General features: G+C 41.0%; 1 protein-coding gene across 2 annotated transcripts in view; it reads left to right on the forward strand.

Moving 5' to 3' along the window:
• WDR7 (WD repeat domain 7) overlaps positions 1 to 24,354 on the forward strand; it is a 331,772-nt gene that overhangs the window by 5,473 nt on the left and 301,945 nt on the right. For both annotated transcript variants that reach the window (XM_065932803.1, XM_065932802.1), the window contains exons 2-4: positions 16,671 to 16,842; positions 20,374 to 20,480; positions 22,325 to 22,403. In XM_065932803.1, coding sequence (XP_065788875.1) covers positions 16,684 to 16,842; positions 20,374 to 20,480; positions 22,325 to 22,403 — 345 coding nt within the window. In that variant the 5' untranslated portion in view covers positions 16,671 to 16,683. The remainder of the gene's footprint in view (positions 1 to 16,670; positions 16,843 to 20,373; positions 20,481 to 22,324; positions 22,404 to 24,354) is intronic.

Consider the following 24,354-nt stretch of genomic DNA (forward strand, 5'->3'; position numbering starts at 1 on the left):
GCTTGACTTTTTGTGGATTTTTATTCTTTTCTATGTATTTTGAAGCTAGTTTCTAAAAAACAATACACCTAGAATTTTGATTTACTGTGCATTGAATGTATGTTTATTATGGGGAAAACTGATGTCTTTATAACATTATATCACCTTATTCAAGAGCATGGGATAGTCTTCCATTTATGACCAAGCAGAAAGAAAAGTTTCGTAGTTTAAAAAAAATTGTGAACATATACCAATTTAAAGTAGATTATTGCTGAAAGAAGAAAGTGCTACTGATTTTCATATATTGATGTTTTACCTTTGTGTGTGTGTTCTACTAGACAGAGATCAAAATTCGTAGTACAAATCTTGAAATAGTTTTGGTACTTATAGAGTTAGACCTGGAACTAGGGAGCACTTTTTTTTTAGCTTTTGCCTTTGCTGGGTCTTCCTCGCTTTGCGTGGGCTTTTCTCTAACTGTGGAGGGGGAGCTGCTCTCTAGTTTCGTTGTGGTGGCTTCACGCATTGCAGAGCGCGGGCTCTGGGGTCTGAGAGTTTCCATAGTTGCGGCACATGGTTCATTAGCTGTGGCTCCGGGCTTTGGAGCAGAGGCTCAGGAGTTGGGTGAATGGGCTTAGTTGCTCCACGGTGTGTGGAATCTTCCTGGACCAGTGATCAAACCTGTACCCTGTGCATTGGCAGGCGGATTCCCATCCCCTGTACCACCAGGGAAGTCCTCGGTAGCATTTTTATTATTGGTTTATCTGTTACATTTTTCTGTGACACTATTTTGTTTGTTGGAACAGATAAGCTCAGTGATTTAGAGTATGGGGTCCGTGAGGTTTATAGATTCTCGTCCCATTTTGCCCATTTCATTGCTGCACTTTACAAAGTGTCCTCAGTCTTACCTAGATGGATGCCAGTGATCATGGGCAGAGCCCTCTGAGAGCTTTTGTATGGATCTGTGCTGTACGCAGTCCTGTCTGACTCTTTTTCGACCCCATGGACTGCAGCCCACCAGACTCCTCTGTCATTGGAATTTTCCAGGCATGAATACTGGAGTGGTTTGCCATTTCCTACTCCAGGGGATCTTCCCGACCCAGAGATTGAACCTGAATCTCTCTCATCTCTTGCATTGGCAGGCGGATTCTTTACCACTGTGCCACCTGGGAAACCTGGATCTGTTTCTGATACTTAAAACTGCTTTGCTGATAGGAGCACAAAAGATAATGTTGGACGAAGTCTTACACTGTGGCTGTATTCAGCAAGTTCTGTCCAAGTGAAATTTTTATTTCTTTTGTATTAAGTAACATAGACACTAAATTCATAAAATGGTAATTAATTTAAGTAAAATTAGGCATCTTTTCCAAATGTGTTGGTGATGTTTAATGAAAATGTAGGTTCTTTGGACTGATAGTTGCTTGCGTTAGTAGTCATCAAAAAATGTTGGAGCAATGAAACGTTAGGGCACTGGTCAGTTCGGGATGGAGAAGCTTTCTAAAGTGTTGAGAGTTATTCTGTAGGCTCTTGTAGAATGGAAAACCGCTGGAAAGATGTGGTTGTTTAACCACTGTCTCCGGCCCAGTTAGCAGTTGTAACTTATGACCCTTCAAGCTCCCTGAAGACATTTCACTGGCGTTTTGCACACACGTGTTTCTTTATGAATGTCGGTGGTTACTGTATGTCACTGATAACAGATGGATAGAGCGCGCCAGTTACCGTCTGTTCTCACAGTCCCGTTTCTCATTTGGCTGTCTTTCTCAAGGGCTCTTCTTTTTTCTAAACATTTCAAATATGAGTCAACAATAAACACCACCATTAACAAGGAGAAGCGCACACTAATAAAACACCAGTTTGCTAAGTTTAAGAAACTTTACTTAAAGTTACTAAGTTTAATAGACCTTAGTGAGTGTGGTAACAATCACTTAAAGTAAACCATTTAGTTAATTTGCTGCCTAGGTCCTAAGAAGTGTCTTATTGTGTATCTGTCACATAAAATGAAAGAGGCTAGACTACAGGTGCAACGTGTAGCTGCAGCTACAACTAGTATGCTAACGGGGACTTGATTAAGGGGATTTGTATTAATTGTTGACATTATTACAGAAAAATTCATTGATAAAAAACTCTGAAATCCAAAACATGTAAGATCAAGATGTATTTTAATCTGTTGATGGTACAACTTTCTTAAAGCCAGGCACACGTTTCATTCATTCAGTTCAGTTCAGTTGCTCAATCGTGTCCGACTCTTTGCGACCCCATGGACTGCAGCATGCCAGGCCTCCCTGTCCATCACTAACTCCGGGAGCTTACTCAAACTTATGTTAATCAAGTCAGTGATGCCATCCAAACACCTCATCCTCTGTTGTCCCCTTCTCCTGCCCTCAATCTTTCCCAGCATCAGGGTCTTTTCCAATGAGTCAGCTCTTCGCATCAGGAGGCCAAAGTATTGGAGTTTCAGCTTCAGCATCAGTCCTGCCAGTGAATATTCAGGACTGATTTTCTTTAGGATGGACTGATTGGATCTCCTTGCAGTCCAAGGGACTCTCAAGAGTCTTCATTCATTACTTCGTTCATTTATTCAGTAAATATTTGAGTACCTCCTTTGTAGCTGAAATTCTAGGCACTGGGAATACAGTACAGAATAAAAGAAACATAAACCATCACCTTCATGGAATTTATGCTACAGTGGCAGATTCAGACAAGAAATAAATGAGTGAAGCACTTGGTATGTTAAATGATTGTACGGGCTCTGGAGCAGTATAGTAAAGTACTCTTGGGGTGGTGGATTTTGCAGCTTATACTGGTCAGGAAAGGCGCCACTGAGCAAATAACATTTTAGCAGAGACCTGAAGTGGGTGAAGGAGCTCCAAAGAATGACTTGCTGTCGCCTGAGCGAGGGAAGACTGTGCGAGGGGCAGGTTTGGGGAAGAAGACCAGAGACTCCCTTTTGATCCTGTCAAAGTTGAGAATCTTGTTAGCCATCCAGATGGAAGTGCTGAATAGGAAGCTGCGTTTGTGCGTGTGGAGTCAGAGGAGAGCCCCTAGCTGGGAGCTGGGAATTGTCAATGCATAGCTGGTGTTTAAATCCGCGAAGCCGGGGCTTCCCGGTGGCTCTGGGGTAAAGAATCTGCCTGCCAATGCAGGAGACACGGGTTCGAGCCCTGGTCTGGGAAGATCCCACATGCTGTGGACCAACTAAGCCTGTGAGTCACAACTCCTGAGCCATGCTCCGGAGCCTGGGAGCCACAACTCCTGAAGCCTGAGCTTCCTGGAGCCCACGCTGCACAGCAGGAGAAGGCACCGCAGTGAGATGCCCTTGTCCTGCAGCGGGAGAGCGGACCACGCCGGACGCAGCTAGAGAAGAAGTCTGTGCAGCCACAAAGACCCAGCACAGCCAGAAGTCCATACGTGCATAAATAAAGTTACATCAGAAATAAAATCGTGAGGCTTGGGGAGATCACTGAGGGAAACAGGGAGGGTGTGTTGCCAGAGGAGAGAAGTGCAAGGACTCTGCTCTGGGTTTGCCCACGTTTAAAGTCAGAAGATGAGGGAAAGTGGAGACTGACGGCAGCAGCAGCGTCTGAGGACCTGGGCCAGGCGAAGAAGTCTTCGGGGGAGCGGTATGAAGTGTGCGAGTGCTGCTGGTAGGGCAAGAAAGAGGATTAGGACTCGACGTTGGGTTTAGCGAGGGGGAGGTTTGGGTGACCTTTCCGAGAACATTTGTGTGGCAGGTGGAACATTTTTCTGTTGTCTGTGTATACGGAGGAGGGTGATGTTACAAATGAGGACATTCTTCTTTGGAAAAAGGTACCTGTTTCCTCAGGGTTTGCAGTTAGTAAACGGAGAAGGAAATGGCTAACCCCTCCAGAATTCTTGCCCGGAGAGTTTCACGGACAGAGGATCCTCGTGGGCCGCGGTCCACTGGGTCGCAGAGAGGGGTACCCAACTGAGTGACGGAGCAGGTACAGTTAGCAAACGGGGGAGCAGGGTCTCCCCTAGTCCATGTGAGCCTCAGGTCTTCACGTGTACTCAGCAGACCTGACTGATCCCCGGGATACTGTGCAGTTCATCTTCTGGCTGGGGAAGCACGTTTGTTCCTTTTTCTGGGTTATTTTACTTTATAAACCCTGAAAAGCTTCAGTGCTCAGGGTTTTGACGGCAGTTTCCTTTCTGAGGGGAAGAAGTAGGAATGACGGGGGATGGTGGTGAGATTCCAGTAGGTGGGGGAGATGTGGTCGGTTCTACCAGATGGGCTCTTTTCCCTAGCATGTAGGGGCTTGGTGGGCATCACTTGCTTTTGGCCTAATCGGTAACTCTTGAAACTGAGGCGGTGGATGGGTAGAGCATAAGTAGCTGCAGAAATTTAAAATGTGATTCATAGGCCTCGAAGTCTCTGAATCATTTTTAAACTTGGGATGTATTTTTGACCAGATAGCGCTACACTTCTTCAAAACCCAGCTCTCACGTGCTCAGGGCTGTCTTTGCAATGAGAAGCAAGTGGAGTATTCTGTTGCCATCTGCTCATTCCACATGTTCTTTTGAAACAGAATCCTGGAACTTCCTTTAGCAAAGCCGTCCTAAAGTGTCAAGTTCCCTGGAAGCAGATTTCTTGCCACTCAAATAGGAAAGTATAATCTTGGCAACTTAGCGACAAGCTTAGTGTTCAGAAGGTGAAGTCCCTCACTGACTTTTTAATTCTGAGGAGGCAGCTCAGTGACTCCTTCAGTGCATTTTACGACCTGGCTGTCTCATTGCTTTATAACAATCTTTCTCATCTGACTCAGATTTTTCTAAGTCTTCAGTGAATTGACCACAGAAGCACAAAACAACCACAGAGAAAATTCAGAATCATAATGACTACTTCCTTCATCACACCGTGAATTTGACTTGAACACACTTTTTTGAGAAATGACGTAGGGATGTTCTGTGGAATTGAACAAACCTTTAAAGATTCCTTTCTTCATTCATTGCTGTGGTGGCGAGTACGTTTAGTTCCTTAGTCTGTAGTCCCTGCTTTTCATTCTCCCTCTTGTTAGGTGGAGGCCTGCCTGCCTTTGTTCATGTGTATGTGCCCATTCTCAAGAGAGAGAATTTGGGTTTGTTTTTGTCTGCAGGCCTCAGAGGGCCTGCCTGGGGCCCAGGAAGCAAACAGCCCGAGGCAGTGTTAACTCTCCTGTGAAGACGCCTGTGTTCCTGGGTTGAGCATGTATCTCGCTCTAGCATTTGTGTAGAGAGATGAACACTGACCTGATACCAGATTTTTCATATTTAATCCTGATTTCGTGGCTTTTAGAAGTCATCTGGAATACCAGTATCCCATGAGATTTTGCAGAACAGGGTGGTCTTACCAGAGTATCGCTCCCTACGTTATTCATAGTTTTAAGGAGTAAAAAGAGTTATGGTGGAGGTAGCTGGTAGTCACTGCCTTAGTCAAGTGGTTACGGGTGGCATCACCGACAGTGGGACAGTGTGATGTCACGTGCCTCCTGTTGGTGACACAGTGTGAAGGACACTTGCCCAGAATGTTTCACTTGAGCCTGCTTATGCCTTTAGATCCAGCTTCCAGTTTATAGAAAAGCAGGAGGCAGATGAATGCATGATGAATGACATCATAAATATAGTCAGACTTATGTGAAACCTGAAACATTTTTCAAGCAGTTGGTTTTGTTTTTTAAAGTTATTATGAAGCATGAAAATCAATATGAAAAATGAAGCAAGACTTGTTCTAGAACTAAAGAGCAAGGAAGCATCACAACCAAGTGCAGTGTGTCAAACTTGAATAATTTATTTGCTAATATTAGTAAATAATATTTATTGAGTGATCTTTATACTATTTTTGAACTTTTTGTATATTTAACATTTTTTCAAATAATAAAAAAATTGGGGAGAATCACAAGGGGGAAAGTAGATTTCATCTTAAGCCTTTTATTAAAAGGACAGTCAAATTTAAAAATATTCTTTTGGGAGTTCCCTGGTTGCCTAGTGGTTAGGATTCCAGGCTTTCATTGCCATGAAATGGGTTCAATCCCAATGAGAAACTGAGATCCTACAAACCATTGAGTGGCGCAACCAAAGAAAAGAAAAGAAAAAACCCTCCAAATCTAGTGAAAAAGAGAAATGAAAGATTTTCCCCTTTGCCTTGAATTTTTCTTAAGGTTTGTTAGGCCTTTATGTAGCTGAACAGGAGAAAGCTGAAGAAATAGGAAGAAGATAACTGGGAGAGCATACTGTACTGGAAGCCTGAGAGAGGAGAGTCAAGGATTAGCAAATGATCAGCCATGTCAAACTAGTAGCCATGTGAGACTGAATATCACATAAGGACTGAGGAAGATGGTTAGGAAAGTAGGAATCCACTGTCCATTGATGTCAAAGCATCCTCTTTCATCACTTCTCTCCTGGGACCTTGCTGCTCTCTGCAGTACTGGAGAGTTCTTCCCTGGAGGATCATATCAAAACTGTTGACCTCTGTGTAGCGAGAGAGCTTAAGTGTCCTTAGATTAAGTCTGTTTGAAGATACAATCTGTATTACATGAGGCAGTTCAGTTCAGTCGTTCAGTTGTGTCCGACTCTTTGTGACCCCATGAATCGCAGCACACCAGGCCTCCCTGTCCATTACCAACTCCCAGAGTTTACTCAAACTCATGTCCATCGAGTCAGTGATGCCATCCAGCCATCTCATCCTCTGTCGTCCCCTTCTCCTCCTGCCCCCAATCCCTCCCAGCATCAGGGTCTTTTCCAATGAGTCAGCTCTTCGCATGAGGCGGCCAAAGCATTGAAGTTTCAGCTTCAGCATCAGTCCTTCCAATGAACACCCAGGACTGATCTCCTTTAGGATGGACTGGTTGGATCTCCTTGCAGTCCAAGGGACTCTCAAGAGTCTTCTCCAACACCACAGTTCAAAAGCATCAATTCTTTGGTGCTCAGCTTTCTTTATAGTCCAACTCTCACATCCATACATGACCACTGGAAAAACCATAGCCTTGACTAGACGGACCTCTGTTGGCAAAGTAATGAGGCAGTTGGTAGTAAGAAAGTGGGAACATTGTGTTAAAGGCCACAGGTTTCAAAGTGTTGATTGTCATAACAATGAGAGAAAGAGAGAGAAAATGGGATAAAGAATGAATGCAAGAGGGACGGAGAGAGAGATTACTAGATTTACGTGCAGGGGCTGGTAACAAGTGAAGGTGTTTTGGACAGAAGTGAGATTAGAACATGTGTGAAGGACAAAGGCTAATTTAATTGAAAGACAGATAAAAGAGTAGTCAGTGGGAGGGTAATTATGGGAGTGAAGTGAAGTGAAGTTGCTCAGTTGTGTCTGACTCTTTGCGACCCCATGGTCTGTAGTCTACCAGGCTCCTCAGTCCATGGGATTTTCCAGGCAAGAATACTGGAGTGGGTTGCCATTTCCTTCTCCAAATTAAGGAGTAAGATCCTTCAAAGAGTCTGGGAAGGATTTAAATCTAATTTAAATTTTCTTCTAATTTAATTTTTTGCTTATTAAGTTTAAATCTTCTTCTAAATCTAAAAAGATGAGATATTTCTTCCTCAGAAATAGCTTGCTTGGCCCACAGTGAAAACTTAATAATAAATGCTAGTTATTGTGATTCTCAGTTTGTTCATTCAATAAATATGTGTTTATTCAACAAGTAAATACGTATCATTCAACAAATACATACTCCTCTGTCCATGGAGTTGTCCAGGCAAGATGGAGTGGGTGCCATTCCCTTCTCCAGGGCATCTTCCTGACGCGGGGATTGAACCTGGGTCTCCCACTGCAGGCAGATCCCTTAGCATCTCAGCCACCAGGGCAGCCCCGGTTGGTCAGTAGTGGTGGTGGTTTAGTCGCTCCGTCGTGTCTGACTCTTGTGATCTCATGGACTGTTGTCCACGAGACTCCTCTTTCCATGGAGTTTTCCAGGCAAAAATGCTAGAGTGGTTTGCCATTTCCTTCTCTAGGGGTCTTCCGGAACCTGGATCTCCTGCACTGCAGGCAGATTCTTTACCAGCTGAGCGGCCAGGGTGTCAGTACTAAAAGTCTGTAACTGTTCTGGGTGCTGGTAAACCCCCTCGTATCCTAACGCAATGCAGTTTGCTTGATCGTGATTGAATAATAAAGACGGTGGACTTACGTGAATGATCTGGTTTTCCTCCAGAAGGGCACAGCTTTTAGTGGAGTGGGTGCATTTATAAACAAATACTTATGCACAGTGGTGCGTGTTCTGCACCAGAGTATAGAAACTTGTGAAAGCATGGTTGCAGGGGTCGCGAATCATCGGGTGGGGACGGGTCCCTCCCAGCAGAGCTAGTACTGAAACAGGTACAGGCTGAAGTCAAATGTTCATTATAGTTAAAGGCTTTTGAAAACCCCATATTTGTGTGTGTATGTGCATCTTAAAATAAAGAACCTGGTGAATCAGGGCCATCTATTTTATTTATTTATTCTTTTGGCTCCACTTCATGGCTTATGGGATCTTGGTTCCTGGACCACGGATCAAACCCTTGACCCCTGCAGTGGAACCGTGGAGTCCTAACCACTGGACTACCAGGGGAATCTGTGGGCCATTTAATTTATTTATTAAACTGTCTTTTGGAATACAATGAAATACTCAAAGGTAGGGAGGAAAAAACCCTTAAGACCAAAGGATTTATCTTCAGAATTAAGATTCCCACTCAGTCCAGCCTGTTATTTCTCTTTTTTTTTAGAGGTAGTTATCATTACTATTTTTTTTAAAAATTGGTATCATTACAGAATTATAAATAATTGTGTGTGTGTACATATATAGGTGTGTGTGTGTGTGTGTGTGTGTGTGTGTGTGTGTGTGTATATATCCCCTTTTAGAACCCAAAACAGGAGTGTATTTTATATACTGTACTGCACCTTTTCCTCTTACTGTATATTTTAAAGATTATTTCTTATATCATGTGGCAGTGTTGTATTGTAAGACTCTCTAATAATTTAATCGCCGACTGATAGACACTAAAGTTCTTTCTATGAACCTATTAACAATTAGAGAAATTTTCAAATATGTAAAAATATTAATAGTAAGAACAATATGGTGAGCACTCTTGTACTAAAAATAGCTTCAACACTTTATTTTTATGGTTGAAGTTTCCTAGTGAGCCAATTCTGGAGAAAGGAAGCAGGTTTGGTCAGAGGGAGGAGTTGAGCTGTAATGAGTCCCAGCAGAATCTCAGGTGACCCTGGAGGCTAGAAAGAAGATGGAATGACCCCTCCGAACTATCCTGAATTGATTTGAGGGAGACTGGCCTTTACTGTTTTTCTCCGAATTGAGCTTCCCTGATAGCTCAGCTGGTAAAGAATCTGCCTGCAATGCAGGAGACCCTGCCTCCATTCCTGGGTTGGGAAGATCCGCTGGAGAAGGGATAGGCTACCCACGCCAGTATTCCTGGGCTTCCTTGGTGGCTCAGTCGGTAAAGAATCTGCCTGCAATGGGGGAGACCTGGGTTCAATCCCTGGGTTGGGAAGATCCTTTGGAGAAGGGAAAGACTACCCGCTCCAGTATTCTGGCCTGGAAAATTCCATGGACCCCAAAGAGTTGGACAGACTGAGCAACTTTCACTTTCACTGTCCGAACTGATGAGTCATTGGATGTGGGTTGTCCCACTGGAAGCAGACAAGGTGTCTCCCTTTGGCTGGGGGCAGTCATTAGCCAGATGACTAATGCTAAGACAACCTAGTGGTCTTAGCAGCTGGGATAAGAAGTCATTTGTTCCTCGAGGTAGATCAGATGCATTCTACCCACCACACTGATCGTCATATTTCATCTCCATCCTTTCCAATACCTCTTACCCCCTCTTCCTGTCCCCATGTCAGAGCCCAGACATCAGATCATTTTATCTATAAATACTACAGTTCTACTTACCTTTGAGTAATGTGTTTTTGTAAAGTCTAGATTCACCAGATTGACTGGAGAATGAAGTTTTCTGGTAAATGAAATTTCATGATAAATGAAAACAGCATAGAATACGGGAGGGCATTTATTTCTTTAGGAATCAGGTCTGTGTGTGTGCCTTTGAGCTCTGGGATCGGTTTGTGGTGTGATTTTGAGAGTTGCTGATGGACCTGAATGTGGAGCGGGGGCGGAGAGGCTCTCCCCATGGTGAGTCTAGCACTGGGAGTTACCTTTAGACAAACCTTGTAGTCTTTCACTTTTATGGAAGATTTTCATGAAAATGCAAAACAGGGTTTACTTTTCTTTACTGTCAACTTTGAATTTGGAAAATGTAAGCATCTAAGCTATTCTGTACCTATTTGTCTATTTATTTTTAAATCTGAAGCAGAGTTTAAGTGTTCCTTCTGTATGGCACGCCTGGTCTTAGTTCCCCGACCAGGGATTGAACCTGTGCCCCCTGCAGTGGGAGCCGGGAATCTACCAGCGAAGTCCCTGCCTGTTTACGCTAAGGGAAGAGAGGTCACCAAGGGGATTGCAGCTTGCAGAACCTGAGAAGGAAACCTCCGCAAGTGACATTTCAAGGTGTTGTCCATTTCCCCTGGCAACTTTCTGAAAGAAGGGTATTCTTGTCCATCTTTTACAGATGTGGTAAATCTTTCAAGATTGCATAGAAGAGTCAGGATCTGAATATAGTTCTTCTGAGCATAAGTTTAGTGTTCTTTAAACTGTTATTTTTGTTGCTGTTGTTGACTGCAGTACAGTTTTATTTCTGTTTAGAACTGAGAAATAGGTGCAATCAGGTGAAACAGAAAAATATATGAAATTGAGGTAGGCAAAAGAGATGACTTGATTTTTATCTCTCAGACCCTGCTCTTTATGATTTGATTTTTTTTTTTTTTTTTACTTAAAGATGATTCAAAATTCATTGTATAAATACTCTTGATGAGAAAACTAATCCTCAGAAGTGAGATGCTGTGATTAAAGACTGCATGGTTAGTGGCAAGATGAGGGATAGAATCTAGGACTCCCATTATTTAGCTCTAAAGCTTTTTCAGGAAAAAGATTATATTTAATAGCCAATGTCTAAATATGATTTTAAGTTAGATTTGATACAAATTTCCTTTGTGTCTCAGTTTGATACTCAGTTCCCTTCATGCAGCAGGTGATGTTGCCAATGAAGAGAGCAGTTAGATGATGATGGCTGGAAAACTGCTTGCTTTGAATTTACATCGCCATTTAATCAAGAAATTCAGACTTAGATTCCCGTGTCTTGCCAAACTGAGTAGTTAGCTCCTGCCTAATTTGCCCACTTTTTATTGTAATCAGTCCCTCAGGACTAGGTTTACTTAGTACAGATTCCGTGGCAGTCTCAGTCAATCCTTCTCAGAGATGTTTGACTCCTCTGTCCTCATAAGCCACACTGGCTTTCAGTTCACATTATTTCATTAAGTACTTTTGGTTTTCTAGTTTCACTTTTATTCTATTGGATTTTAAGATGCTAGGAAAAAAATTTTTTGAGATATTTACATTTTTTTCTGGACTGAGATATATATTTCTTTGTATTAAGAATGTTCACATCATTTGGTCATATAATGAACTAAACATTTCTCATCCTCTTCTTTCTTCCCTTTGATGTATCTAAGTCATGCGCTCACATGACATATAGAGCCAAATAGATCCAGAAGACTTTATTATACAAAAAAAAATTGAAGAAAGGAAAAAAAACATGTTGAAAGCCTACGTGTCTGTGGCATAATGATTGAGGATTATGTTGAATTTTAGGTAATTCACTGGACATGCGTTGGTTTGGTTACAGCTGACAAGTACCGTGGAAGACACAAGCTGTTTATCTTAGTTTTAAGTAAGTGAATTAGTCCCTAAAAAAGATCCAGGTTATTAAGTAAATACCAGTGATTTAATTATAGAACATATTTACTTATAATGAAGATTTTTTTCTTAGTAGATGTTCAAGAAATTCCTGCTGCCTCATTATTACACTGTAACCAGATTTCTAGATTTTGAAGCATTCTTTCATATGCTAATTCTAAATGCATTGAAATACATTTAGGTCAAAACAAGTTCTGAAAGTAATGTATCTTTTTCTCTGATTCAAAAATTCTTGTTAGGATCTTATAGTCTCTCAGTTGTCATGAATGAATGTGTTTATTGTATTTGCTAAAGGGAATTGTAAACTATTAAGGAAAATTAATTTTATCTCTGATCTGAGAATAATTTGTTTCAATGGAGAACATGTTAATATATCTAGTAAAGTCAGAATACATGTAGTTTCGCAAGATTAGAAATGTGTTTGTACATTATTAAGTACTTGTCCAGTTTTGTAATTATGGCATCTGGTTATATGTACCTCACATTATTTCTTCCTTCTTGCTCGTGAGTAGATAATGTTTGTATTTTTAAAGAGACAATAATATTATGTTTTCCAGCAGAGAAGTGTTATTCTCAGAAAAGTCATAGAATGAATTCAGAATCTTGCAGGAAATAGCCATAAAATTATTTGATCTCCTCTTTTGTTAAGAAGATTAATTTTGTTTGGGAATGTGGGGTCTTAGTTCCCTGAGCAGGGGTCGAACCTGTGCTCCCTGCATTGTAGGCATGGAGTCTTAACCACTGGACCCCAGGGAAGTCCCTTGCACCAAGCATATTTAATCAACATTAGCAGAGTCGGTGCTCCCCAAATTGATATATGAATTTGATGCAACACCAGTCATAATCTCAGCAAGCTTTTCTGCAGAAATTTGCAATCTAATTTTAATGTGTAGAGAAATTAAGAGGACCTAGGCTATCTAAAGGAATCTTGAATATAAGAGCTAACACATTTTAGAGCTGGAAGGAAATACCACTGTGTTTTGTGGGGGTATAAATTTCTTGAGTTCTCTTAGAAGTTAGGAAGTACTAACTTTTATAGATTGGGCTTGTGTAAAAATTAAATATATAGACGTTATACAGTGTCCCACCCCAAGCCAGCTAAGTCACATTCGTCTTTCACATGTTGGCTGACTAATGATGAGTTTTCACTACCTTCTGCCAGTGTGTGGAGGGACGTGGCCCCCAGTCACACGGTGACGTTGTTATTTGTCTCCCTGTCCTCTCTCACCCCCAGCAAAGTCCCCCTCCCCTTGCTTCTAGAGACCTTAAGCTTTCTCCTCACAGTAACTTCTTTTCATTCTTCTTACCTCTTCCTTTGTGCCATGGGTTTTATTCTTACACACTCTGAAGATGCAGGGTATTTGAGTGTGCAGTGAGAAAGATCATATGTTTATGTGTAACTCAAAAAGCCATGGCCTTGTACAAGTAGGAAGTTTGTTTTTCCTAGCTAAATGAAAGTCTAGTCTAGAGTTAGAGGAGTTTTTATAAAGGATGAGTCCCCCTATTTGAAAAATATTCTTGAGCTCTCCTGACACATAGCATCTTAGCAAGGCTGTCTCCTTGTCTGAGGAGAGACGTCAGAGCCAATACCCAAATGTAACTTGACTGTTTTCTCTGCCTCCAACTTTTGAATGTTCTCAAAACCCGTTTCCCCACAGTCTGCCTCCAGCTCTGATTTAATACCTTCTTATCTAGGAGGCTTTTCTATGTTCTGAGACTCAGGAACACAAATCTATTTCTCCATTTGAGTCCTATCAATGAGACTTTTTGCTTCCTCCCACTCTACACAAGACCTGGAATCTTATTCTCCCATTTCTTTTAATGCCATCTTCCAGTTTGACACCAAGGCCTTTTGATTAATTATTATTTGTGTAGACATTATTTGTTTCTTCTATACGTTGCTGGCACCACCCTAATCCCAGCAGTAAGACAGATCAGTATCAGTTAGTGACTGTGACCTCTCACTACAGCTTCGTTTCAGGTATTCTTTTATGACTTTTCAAATTTTAAATATTTCACCCAGTAGACACTTTCTGTTTAGATACAGCATTGTGTATAGTTTAAGGTCATTCGGCAGGGTGTATATATCTGGGGGTCAGGACAGGTTAGTTTCTGCAGTCTAATGTCCTTGGAAATACAGCAGTGAATTTTGAATTCTGGTTCCCCCTCCCCCCCCCCCCCAGGTTGATTGGACAGAACTTCTTGCCTAATTCCTCGGATAAACAGTTATAATAGCAGATAAGATGATGTACTAGGATCCTCTGGAAAAGATACAGTAATACCTTTGTCATGTTACGGGCAATTATTTTCACTTATTTTAAGGGCTGTGAAATGCATTCTTCTCCCAGGTTTCCTTGAGCTCCTCGTCACTTGAATACCAGAACGTTCCTCCCTGTCACACACGTGTTCCTTAGTCCTGAATCTCTGTATTTGCATTCTCTTCAAGCTAGGCAGATGTACTGGATAGGAGTCCTCACATATCGAGAGCAATGGTGTTCTTTCTTTCTTTTTTACTTTTTGACCGCATCACATGGCACACGGGGTCTTTGTTCCCCAGCTGGGGGTTGAACCTCTGTCGCCTGAGTGGAAGTGTGAGGTCCTAACCGCTGGGCTGCCAAGGAAGTCGCTGCTGTTCTTTCTTGATCTCAGCATGTGCTGTTAGTTGCTGTGAGCTTCTGTAGTTGAGAGAAATCTTTGGTGATAGATCTTAAAAATGAATATTGTTACCATGGAGAGATGAACTCCTTCCAGATTCTCTTTCTGAGAAAGTCACTGGTGGATATATTATTCAGCCAGTAACATGCTGTACCCAATTTGTTAAAACAGGCTCAGTGCTTTGTTTCATTTACTCATGTTCAATAGGAATATGGAAATAATTGTTAATGTCCTGGTAATCTATTAGCTACTGAACATGGTGCAGAAACGATTTTATAAATACAAAAGGAACTTGGGATTTTCCCCTCAAATGCGTACCTTTTACTTGTTGTAGCAAACAGATGGAGTTTAGGGAGAAACAAATTGATAAAAAAGCCGTTTTGTTGTTCAGTTGCTAAGTTGTGTCCGACTCTTTGCGACTCCATGGACCGCAGCACATCAGACTTCCTTGTCCTTCACCGTCTCCTGGAGTTTGCTCAGACTAATGTCTGTTGAGTCAGTGATGCAATCCCACCATCTCGTCCTCTGTCATCCCCTTCTCTTCCTGCCTTCAATCTTTCCCAGCATCAGGGTCTTTTCTAATGAGTCAGCTTTTCACATCAGGGGGCCAAAGTATTGGAGTTTCAGCTTCAGCATCAGTCCTTCTAATGGATATTCAGGATTGATTTCCTTTAGGATTGACTGGTTTGATTTCCTTGTAGTCCAAGGGACTCTCAAGAGTCTTCTCCAACACTATAGCATGAAACCCATTATTTTTAACAAAAAATAAAAGATGCAGTATATATAGATTGCATTTGGTAAACATCATTCATAATATTTTACTTGCCTCATTTTCTTTCCAGGGAGTGGATTTTTGTTTTAGTTTTCATTTGTTTAAAGAGTATAAGTAGTGGATTAAAGAAAAGACTTTTGCTAAAAGTAACCAGCAGAGACCATAGATATTAAACTAGTTTCTAAAGAGTCTAAGTAGTGGATTAAAGAAAAGACTTTTGCTAAAAGCAACCAGCAATGAGACCATAGATATTAAACTAGTTTCTTTCATAGAAAGTGGCTATTCCTTGAAGTGTTTCTGAAAAGTTCCTAGGACAGTCTTAGATTCTACGCTGTCTAGGTTATACACATACCTTTTGTTGCCACTTAAAAATCAAGTCAGTCATGGGGTTCTCCTATGGTCCACTGGTTGTCCGTTCCCCACACAGGTTTGATCCCTAGTCTGGGAAGGTTCCATACGCAGCGGGTCAGCTAAGCCCCTGTGACATGTGACACCGCTAATGATCCTCTGCTGTGGAGGCCACCAGCTGCGCGTGGAGAAACAGAAAGTGAAAGTGAAAGGCGCTCAGCCGTGTGCGACCCCGTGGACCACACAGTCCATGGGATTCTCCAGGCCAGAATACTGGACTGGGTAGCCTTTCCCTTCTCCAGGGGATCTTCCCCACCCAGGGATCGAACTCAGGTCTCCCGCCTTGCAGGCGGATTCTTTCCCAGCTGAGCCACAAGGGAAGCCCCAACTAGAGAAAACTCGCACGCAATGAAAGACCCAGTGCCTCCAAAAATAATAAATAAATTAATTAATTAAAAACAGTCAAACCAATCATTGCCTGGCCCTCGGGGCCATTAGGTCAGCCTAGCTGGCAGGGCTCTTCTGCAGGTCTGTGAGGTACTGTTCTCCCTACAGGAGAAACAGTGAGGGAGGCAGTCAGATGGCTGATGACGAATGCCCAGGCTCCCCGGCTGGTCGGCAGAGCAGGCCCAGGACCCAGGTTCTGTCAGCCCAGACCAGCTGTGAGCTCACACAGGCCAGACTGAGAGGAGGAATCTGAGAGCTACCGGTTTAACAGGGAGCACAGTGACAAGGTGCCCTGTGCTAACGGATTAGAATATGTTTCAACTAGTAGACCGGAACTTCCCTGGTGGCTCAGACTGTTAAGAGTTTGCCTGCAGGAGACCTGGGTTCCATCCCTGCGCTGGGAAGATCCCCTGGAGAAGGGAATAGCAACCCACTCCAGTATTCTTGCCTGGAGAATCCTATGGATGGAGGAGTGGGCAGGCTACAGTCCACGGGGTCATCCACAGGGTCACAAAGAATCAGACACAGCTGAAGCAACTTAGCATGCATGCACAATGTTTAGAGGAATTTTTGGCACTGAGGAAGTTCAAGTGGGCTTCAAAATAAAAATGTGTGATGTGCTTTAGAGGGAAATACCGTAACATTTACCGTTGCTCTCACTGCATTTCCAGGTTTGCCAGCAGGATGGCAGCAAACAGCCTGGTCCTGCCCATCGTCCTCTGGGGGCGCAGAGCCCCGACGCACTGCATCTCAGCCGTGCTGCTGACGGACGACGGGGCCACCATCGTGACCGGGTGCCATGACGGGCAGATATGTCTCTGGGACCTTTCCGTAGACTTGGACGTGAGTGTTTGAAATGCAGATCGCATTTTTTGCATGCAGAAAAGCTACTTAACAAAAAATAACACAGTTCCAGAATAATTTTACCTCTGTATTTTCTATGGGATACATTTTGACTGAAATTGGTGTTCAGAATGATTATCAACATTACTCATCAGAGTTGATTTCTGCTGGTTTTTGACTTGATTTCCAATTATAATAGCTATCCTACCCGGCTTACTATGTTACATTTAAGATTTTTTCAGAAAATTTCTAACCATATTGAAGGAGATTTTCAACAAGATACTAAAAACAATTTTGAGCCTTCTAAGATCAGTGTCTTGAAGAGAGAAAAACTTTGTAAAAATGTACAAAACGTACATTTTTTTGCCTTTATTTTAAAAATCATTCTGTGGTGTTTTTTTTTTTTTGCCATTCTTTACTGCTGTGTGCTCTGCTCCTGGGCTGTCTCTGTGGACATACACTGTTTTTCCATATTTTAACCTCCAATCTCTGACAACTTCCCCAGGAATTTTTCTGTAAGGAGGAACAGAGAAGATGGGGTGATAGTTGTCACGGAACATAGAGGCAAAAAAGTTGCTTCTATAAGTAGAAGACTTTTTAACAGCTTTATTGAGATCATACGATGCACGCTTCGAAGTGTGCAATTTAGTGATTTTGATTGTGTTCCCAGAGTTGCGCAGCTATGACCACAGTCATTTTAGAACATGTTCATCATCTCAACCACCTGGGTGGTTCAGTAGTGAAGAATCTGTGCTTCCACTGCAGGGGGCTCGGGTTCAATCCCTGGTTGGGGAGCTAAGATACCACATACTATGTGGTGTGGCAAAAAATAAAATGTCAAACAGAAATTGTATAAGTAGTATTTCGTGAGTACACAGAGAGATGGAGATACGAGTAAAGGAGGGAACCTGTTAATGAAGGTATTGTCTCCTATAAACAACGTTTTTTTTGCTTCCACTACCTGTAAAGCTATAATTTTGGAGAATAAAGCTAAAATTGCAGGGAATTTTACAATACATGGCAGTAATGAAAGAAGTGAAACATTATGGTATAAGCTCAGCATTGCAGGCAAATGAAGTTGGCTTGAATCTTGGCTACTCTAGTGTCTAGCTGTGTGACTTTGGGCGATTTGCTCACCTGTCGAATGCCTGCATCTCATCATGTTTAACATGGGGTCAACCGTACAAGGTTTTGGTAAGGATTCTGTGAGGGAAGTTACATTAAGCAGTTATCACAGTGCTTCTACATAGTAAGGATTTATTTAGTGAATAATTATAGCATCGCGGGTAATAGAAAGGAAAAAAAAAACTAAAAGAGAAAAGAAAGGCGTGTGGAATGATGGCTGACTATAGAACTAGTGCCCTCAAGGTCCCAGATTGGAGCATTAGTGTTAGTGTTTAGTCTTAAGAACTGTCTCATCACAGCTTTTAATTCTAAACGTCACTCCTTGCCACTGATAACTTGATAACTGTCACTTTTGAACTGTGGTCTTTGAAGATGGATTGTTTTTTGATCAGTTGAACAGATTATCTTATATATCTCTGTACCAGTTATATGTGAAGTATTTATTAGTTAATAACTGACATAAATTTTCCTGGAACATGGTGAGATAAAAATAGAAAGGTATAAATGTAACTATACCATATTTTTACTTTTCCTCTAGTTATGTTGGTACTCATTGTGTGAAGCCTCCAAGTTTGTTTTTTCTCAAAATTGCTTTGGCCATTTGGTGTCTTTAATGGTTCTACACAAATTTCATCAAGGTTTTTTCTATTTCTGTGAAAAACACCATTGGTATTTTGATAGGATTGCATTGACTTTGCAGATTGCTTTGAGTAGTATGGACCTTTTAACAACATTAATTCTTCCAACCCAAGAATGTGGGGTATCTTTCCACTTATTTATTTTTCCATTTCTTTTATTAGTGTCTTAGTAATTTTCGGAATACAGGTGTTTCACCTCCTTGGTTAAATTTATTTCTAAGTAATTTATTCTTCTTGATGCCATTGTAAGTGGGATTGCTTAATTTCTCTGTCTGATAACTTGTTGTTATAGAAACAACAGATTTTTGTATGTTTATTTTGTATCCTGCAACTTTACTTAATTTCTTCATTAGTTTTAACAGTCTTTAGGTTTTTCTACATATAAGGTCATGTCATCTGCAGAGAAGACATTGCTTCTTCCTTTTTAACTTGGTTGCTTTATTTATTAGTTGTTGCTCAAGACCTCCCATATTATGTTGAATCAAAATGTCAAGAGTAATCATCCTTGTCTTGTTCTTGATCTTAGAGAAAAGACTTTTAGTGTTTTCTACTTGGGCTTGTTCCATATGGCCTTTATTATGTTGGGGTACATTCCTTCTCCACCCAGTTTGTTGAGAGTTTTTAATCAGGAAAGGATATTGAATTTTGTCAGATGCTTTTATTGCCCTATTGGGATGATTATGTGCTTTTTTTCATTCAGTTATTTTTGTTCATCTTTCTAGATTTTGGTACAGTCAGTTCTAGTTACTCTATTATGACTGAAAATGGAATTTTCTAGCAAAGCCATGTACATTGAAAATAGAACTAACCCTTGGTAAATTTGATTTTCTTGGGAAAAATTAAAGAATTGACCAAAAGCATTTTTTTCCCAGTAGAGGAATATGGAATCTCTGTTTGGAAATGGGGTTGGTTGTATGAGAAAACATTCTAGGCCTATTCTAACCACAAACAATGATGGTATTTTTCTTTCAATTATAATTATGCAAAATACAACTAAGGTTATTTTGATTCCAGAATTGATAGCGTGAAAAGTATTAATCATTCTCTTTTCTTAAGCTGGGTATTGACTATGTGGTTAGATATTTTTTATATCTGGTACATATGTTATAAATATTATTTGTATGTGTATAAAATGTTAAGAAATATATCCTAAAAGTAGTTAAAGCCCTGATATAACCTAAAGTAATAGCATGCTGTTTGGTATAAAGTAGATGAATTTGGAGGCTGATTGCCAGACTGTTTTAGAATAGTGGGTATTAAGCCATCCTTTCAAAAGTGGCATTAAATCATTAGTCTGTGAAGATCATTATTAGTTTCTGATAGTTAACGTTGATCCCAGGTTTTGGTAGGGTACCTTTTCTCTATGTTTTGTGTTTGGGATGTCAGTCTAGAGGCTCTTAAATGTGTTTTCAGATCATGGAAAGTATTAAAGAAAGTGAGGTGAAATTACTTACTTTATATGTTAATTCACATTCTTAACCTGAAATCCCCGTGCACTGGAGCTTTGGGTTAAAGTCTGCCCGCTCTAAGCCTCGCCGCCCCCCCTGTGAGCTGGGCAAGTCATGGCGTCTCTTGGTGTCCCAGCCTCGACTTTAGAACCATCCGTGGGGTGATTGTGAGCCCTGAGCTGGTGGGAGTCACTGTTTGCTGCTCTTAGTTTCTGGTGTCCTGAGCAGTTCTTCTCAAACCTGTATCTGTACATTTATACTGAACATTTAACAGGATTCCCAAGAACGATCACTTTAGAAAACATGCTGTGTATTTCTAGGTGAATCCTCGAGCACTGCTGTTTGGTCACACAGCGTCGATCACCTGTCTGTCTAAAGCATGTGCGTCTAGTGACAAACAGTGCATTGTGAGTGCATCTGAGAGTGGGTAAGTGTTTTCTTATTCGCTTTTCTCTGCTTAAGCCTTAATGCAAATAGTACCAGTGTATTAGTAAGTAGGGAATTTTATTTTATTTTTGGGGTATCTTTTAAATAAATGTCTCAGTTGTCTCAACATAAAGCTATTTGAAATATGGTTTTCAAAATGAATTTTATCTTTATTAATGATTTTTATAGTACTTTTATTGTAATTTATGATCATGTGTTTGCCTTGCTTTTGAGAAACTCAGGGTACCGTAAAAGTTAAAGTATGGTCGTTAATCCCCATGGCATTTTTACTGAGTTGGCAGACAACTTTGAGAGTTTTAAGAAAGCTCAGTGTTGCTACGTTAGCATAAATTTGGAAGATGAAGCCATACAAAAGTTTGATCAGTTATGTTAATGCACTAACAGCTATCCCTAGTCCTAAGTCTAAGATTAAAGGTTGCTTTTGAAGAGTTAGATCATTGGACAGCAGGTCTAGAATGTGGGGAATAAAAACTTTTGGGGTGTTTAGAAAATTATATATTTATGTAATATGTTATTGAAGAGAGTCGGGGAACTGAAAGAGAGTTATTTAAGAAATTTTCCCTCCAACCCTCTGTAATTTATGAATTTGAAAAGAACCTTGTGTAACTGAGAAGCAGTATCAGGTAAATTCATATAAGAATGCATATTCTAAACAGATCAAGTGAGTTTCCTTTGAAAAATTTATACCACTTGGGACATAGGAAAGTGAAAGTGAAAGTCTCTCAGTTGTGTCCGACTCTTTGCAACCCCATGGACTGTCCATGGAATTCTCCAGGCCAAAATACTGGAGCGGGTGGCCTTTCCCTTCTCCAGGGGATCTTCCCAACCCAGGGATCGAACCCAGGTCTCCCGCATTGCAGGCAGAGTCTTTACCAGCTGAGCCACCAGGGAAGAACATTGGAGTGGGTATCCTTTCCCTTCTCCAGGGGATCTTCCTGACCGAGGAATCAAACCGGGGTCTCCCACATTGCAGGCGGATTCTTTACCAACTGAGCTATCAGCGAAGCCCTAAGGCATCTTAAAGAATACCCTGATAATAAATGTCACGATCACTGTATTTTATTAATGTTCTCTTCTGTTAAATAAATCTTCAGTTTATTTCTTTAAAGGACAAGGCATATTGACATTTCTAATTTTGAACATTGTCTCTTTAGTTTGAGATAAAGCTTTTTTCTTTTGTTCAGTCAGTTCAGTTGCTCAGTCGTGTCTGACTCTTTGCGACTCCATGAACTACAGTAAAACTTTTGCAGCAAATGAGGAATCAAAACGGGCATATTGTGTTTAATTTGCAAAGATTTAGAAATCAGTTGACTTTAAGTTTTGTGTTTTGCAGTGCCAAATTTTCTAGCTATGTTGATAATCAGTGGAAAATTGGAATGGTTTAAATTAAACATTTAGTTCTAGTTTTTGTCACCTGCCCTTCACATATCACTTAGGCCTATGCTCTGCTTAATTATTATCCTTACTTTGAGCTTGTTGGTGAGGGAGCAGCCACTCTGGCACAGAGGTGGGGGAGGAGAGTTCGGGAGGGCCTCCTACCAGTTTCGGCCAGAACCGCTCCCGAGATGCCCCCAACTGAAAGGGAAGTGCAGTCCTCCTGGTGTCCAGAAGGGATGTGGATGGGGCAGGGGTGGTTAGGTTGGAGGGGAATTTAAGGCAGCAGCTGGGAGGGCCAGAATTTTTGGTGAACAGCGATAATGACTATATACTGCTTTTTCTGAAATATGTCCGTTTTAATGGAAGATTAATTTTAAACTACCGTGACAAAGTTGAACCGTGCTTTTAAAATTCAGATTTAAAGTCAGCTATTATTTTGTTTTATAGGGAGATGTGCCTCTGGGACGTGAATGATGGCAGATGTATTGAATTTACAAAATTAGCTTGCACACATACCGGCATACAGGTTGGTATTGATTTCTGCAGCCGACCAACTCGGCACAGATGGGCAGTTTAAAAAATGTTTTTTTTTAAAAACACCGAGTCTCTATTTTTATATGAAAAATGGGTGGGAGTGGGTAATGGGACAGGAAGGCTAGAATTGCAGCAGCTGAAGTCTTCTTCGTAAGACCGCACAGTGGGGGAGAAGACCAAGGAGCGGAGACGAGTGCTGGAAGGTATAAGCCAGCCGTCGTCGCTGCTGGGGCTGCTTTTGCTCGGTGTCCTGGTTACCCAAGTGGGAGCCTTTTGTTGGTTGGGTAAGCGTTCTACATCCTAAATAATGGAATTCTCTCTTGCTAAAGCCCTTATGATTCCACTCGTGACCGACACAATCTATTCAAAATTTTGTTTTTTTCTTTTTTGGCCGCTCTGGGTCTTTTCTAGTCGTGTTCCGCAGGCTCAGTGGTTGAGGCCTATGGGCTTAGTTGCCCCAAGACATGGGGGCTCTTCATTCCCTGGCCAGGGATTGACCCTCTGATCGCTTCTTTGGAAGGCAGATTCTTAGCCACTGGACCATCAAAGAAGTCTGACACAGTCCACTTTTGGGGCGATACCTTTTTCCTTGCTTGTGCAGTTGGCCTTGAGTCTGTAAAAGACATGACCTTTTCATATACCTAGCTTAACTCAGGAATTTACAGGAATTTATATCCTCTCGCCAACATTCCTGGTATTCCCCCTTATTCTTTCATAATTGTCAAATTCTTTGTGCTTCAGATCACTCATCGTTTACTGCATTGAGTGTTGGGAAAATTGCAGTGTATATAGAAAATGTGATTTATAGTGTTAATGGGGAAGGAGAGGGAGAGGAGGGAACTCAGATTTACAGCAGATATCCAGGCCTTCCTTGTGTGGTGTCTTATTTAGCCCCACCCATATGCTTATGCATCAGATAGGAGTATACCCTTTTACATGTAAGGAGGCCGATAGTCAGAGTGATTAGATAACTTGCCCCAGTCTCACAGTGAGTCATTCCCGGCACTAGGATCTCAGAACAGCTTTACCTGACTCTGGGGACTCTGTTCTTTCAGTTACATCATTCCGCCTCCCTTAAAACAAACAAAATCATTTGTTGAGAAAGAAAACCTTCTGTACTAACACAAATTAGAAAAGCAATGGAAAATGTTTAGAGATGGTTAGTGTGATATAGATCTTAATGACTATTGAGCCTTTTAAAAATTGCTTCTTCAATGCTATTGGGGCATATGTTTTTTTGTTTTTCTTTTTAAATTTTTTTTTATTAAGACTGTGGTTGATTTACAATGTTGTGTTAGTTTCAGGTGTACAACTTTTTTTCTTTTAATTGCTTGTTATCTTTATTGTTTTGCCATTCACATTTAGCTCTGTGATCCATTTTGGATTTTTTTTTTTTTTTTTTGGCCTCACTGTATGGCTTGTGGAATGTTAGTTCCCTGACCAGGGATTGAACCTGGGCCCTTGGCAGTGAGAGCATGGGGTCCTAACCACTGGACCACCAGGGAATTCCTAGGACATACGCTATTTATTTAAAGGGCCTATATTACTTATTTTATTTATTTTTTTTTACCATATGAAGAGTCACTAAGTTTATAAAGAGAAAAGGGATAGTATATCATTTAGATTCATTGACTTTATAGATAATTTAATTGAAAAATTATATATCAGTCATTGGATATAAATATATTGACTGCTGTATAATTTTATGATTTAAAAACTTTTGGTTTACAGTTCAAGAAAAATTAATCAGTATATCTTCAGTGCGTCTTCTTCATCAGATCTGGTATTTAGGCCTTCTGTATTCCGAGTGGCAGTCATCCCTAAGTAGAAGATACTTTTTGACAGATTTACTAGTGTGTGGCCATTGTTTCCTTTGTGATCCTCATCTTCTCAGGTCCAGAAGCAGGTTGTTCTTCTTTATATGTAGAAATGGTGAACCTTGA

This window comes from Muntiacus reevesi, chromosome 4 (assembly GCF_963930625.1).
Source record: "Muntiacus reevesi chromosome 4, mMunRee1.1, whole genome shotgun sequence".
NCBI classification, from domain to species: Eukaryota; Metazoa; Chordata; class Mammalia; order Artiodactyla; family Cervidae; genus Muntiacus; species Muntiacus reevesi.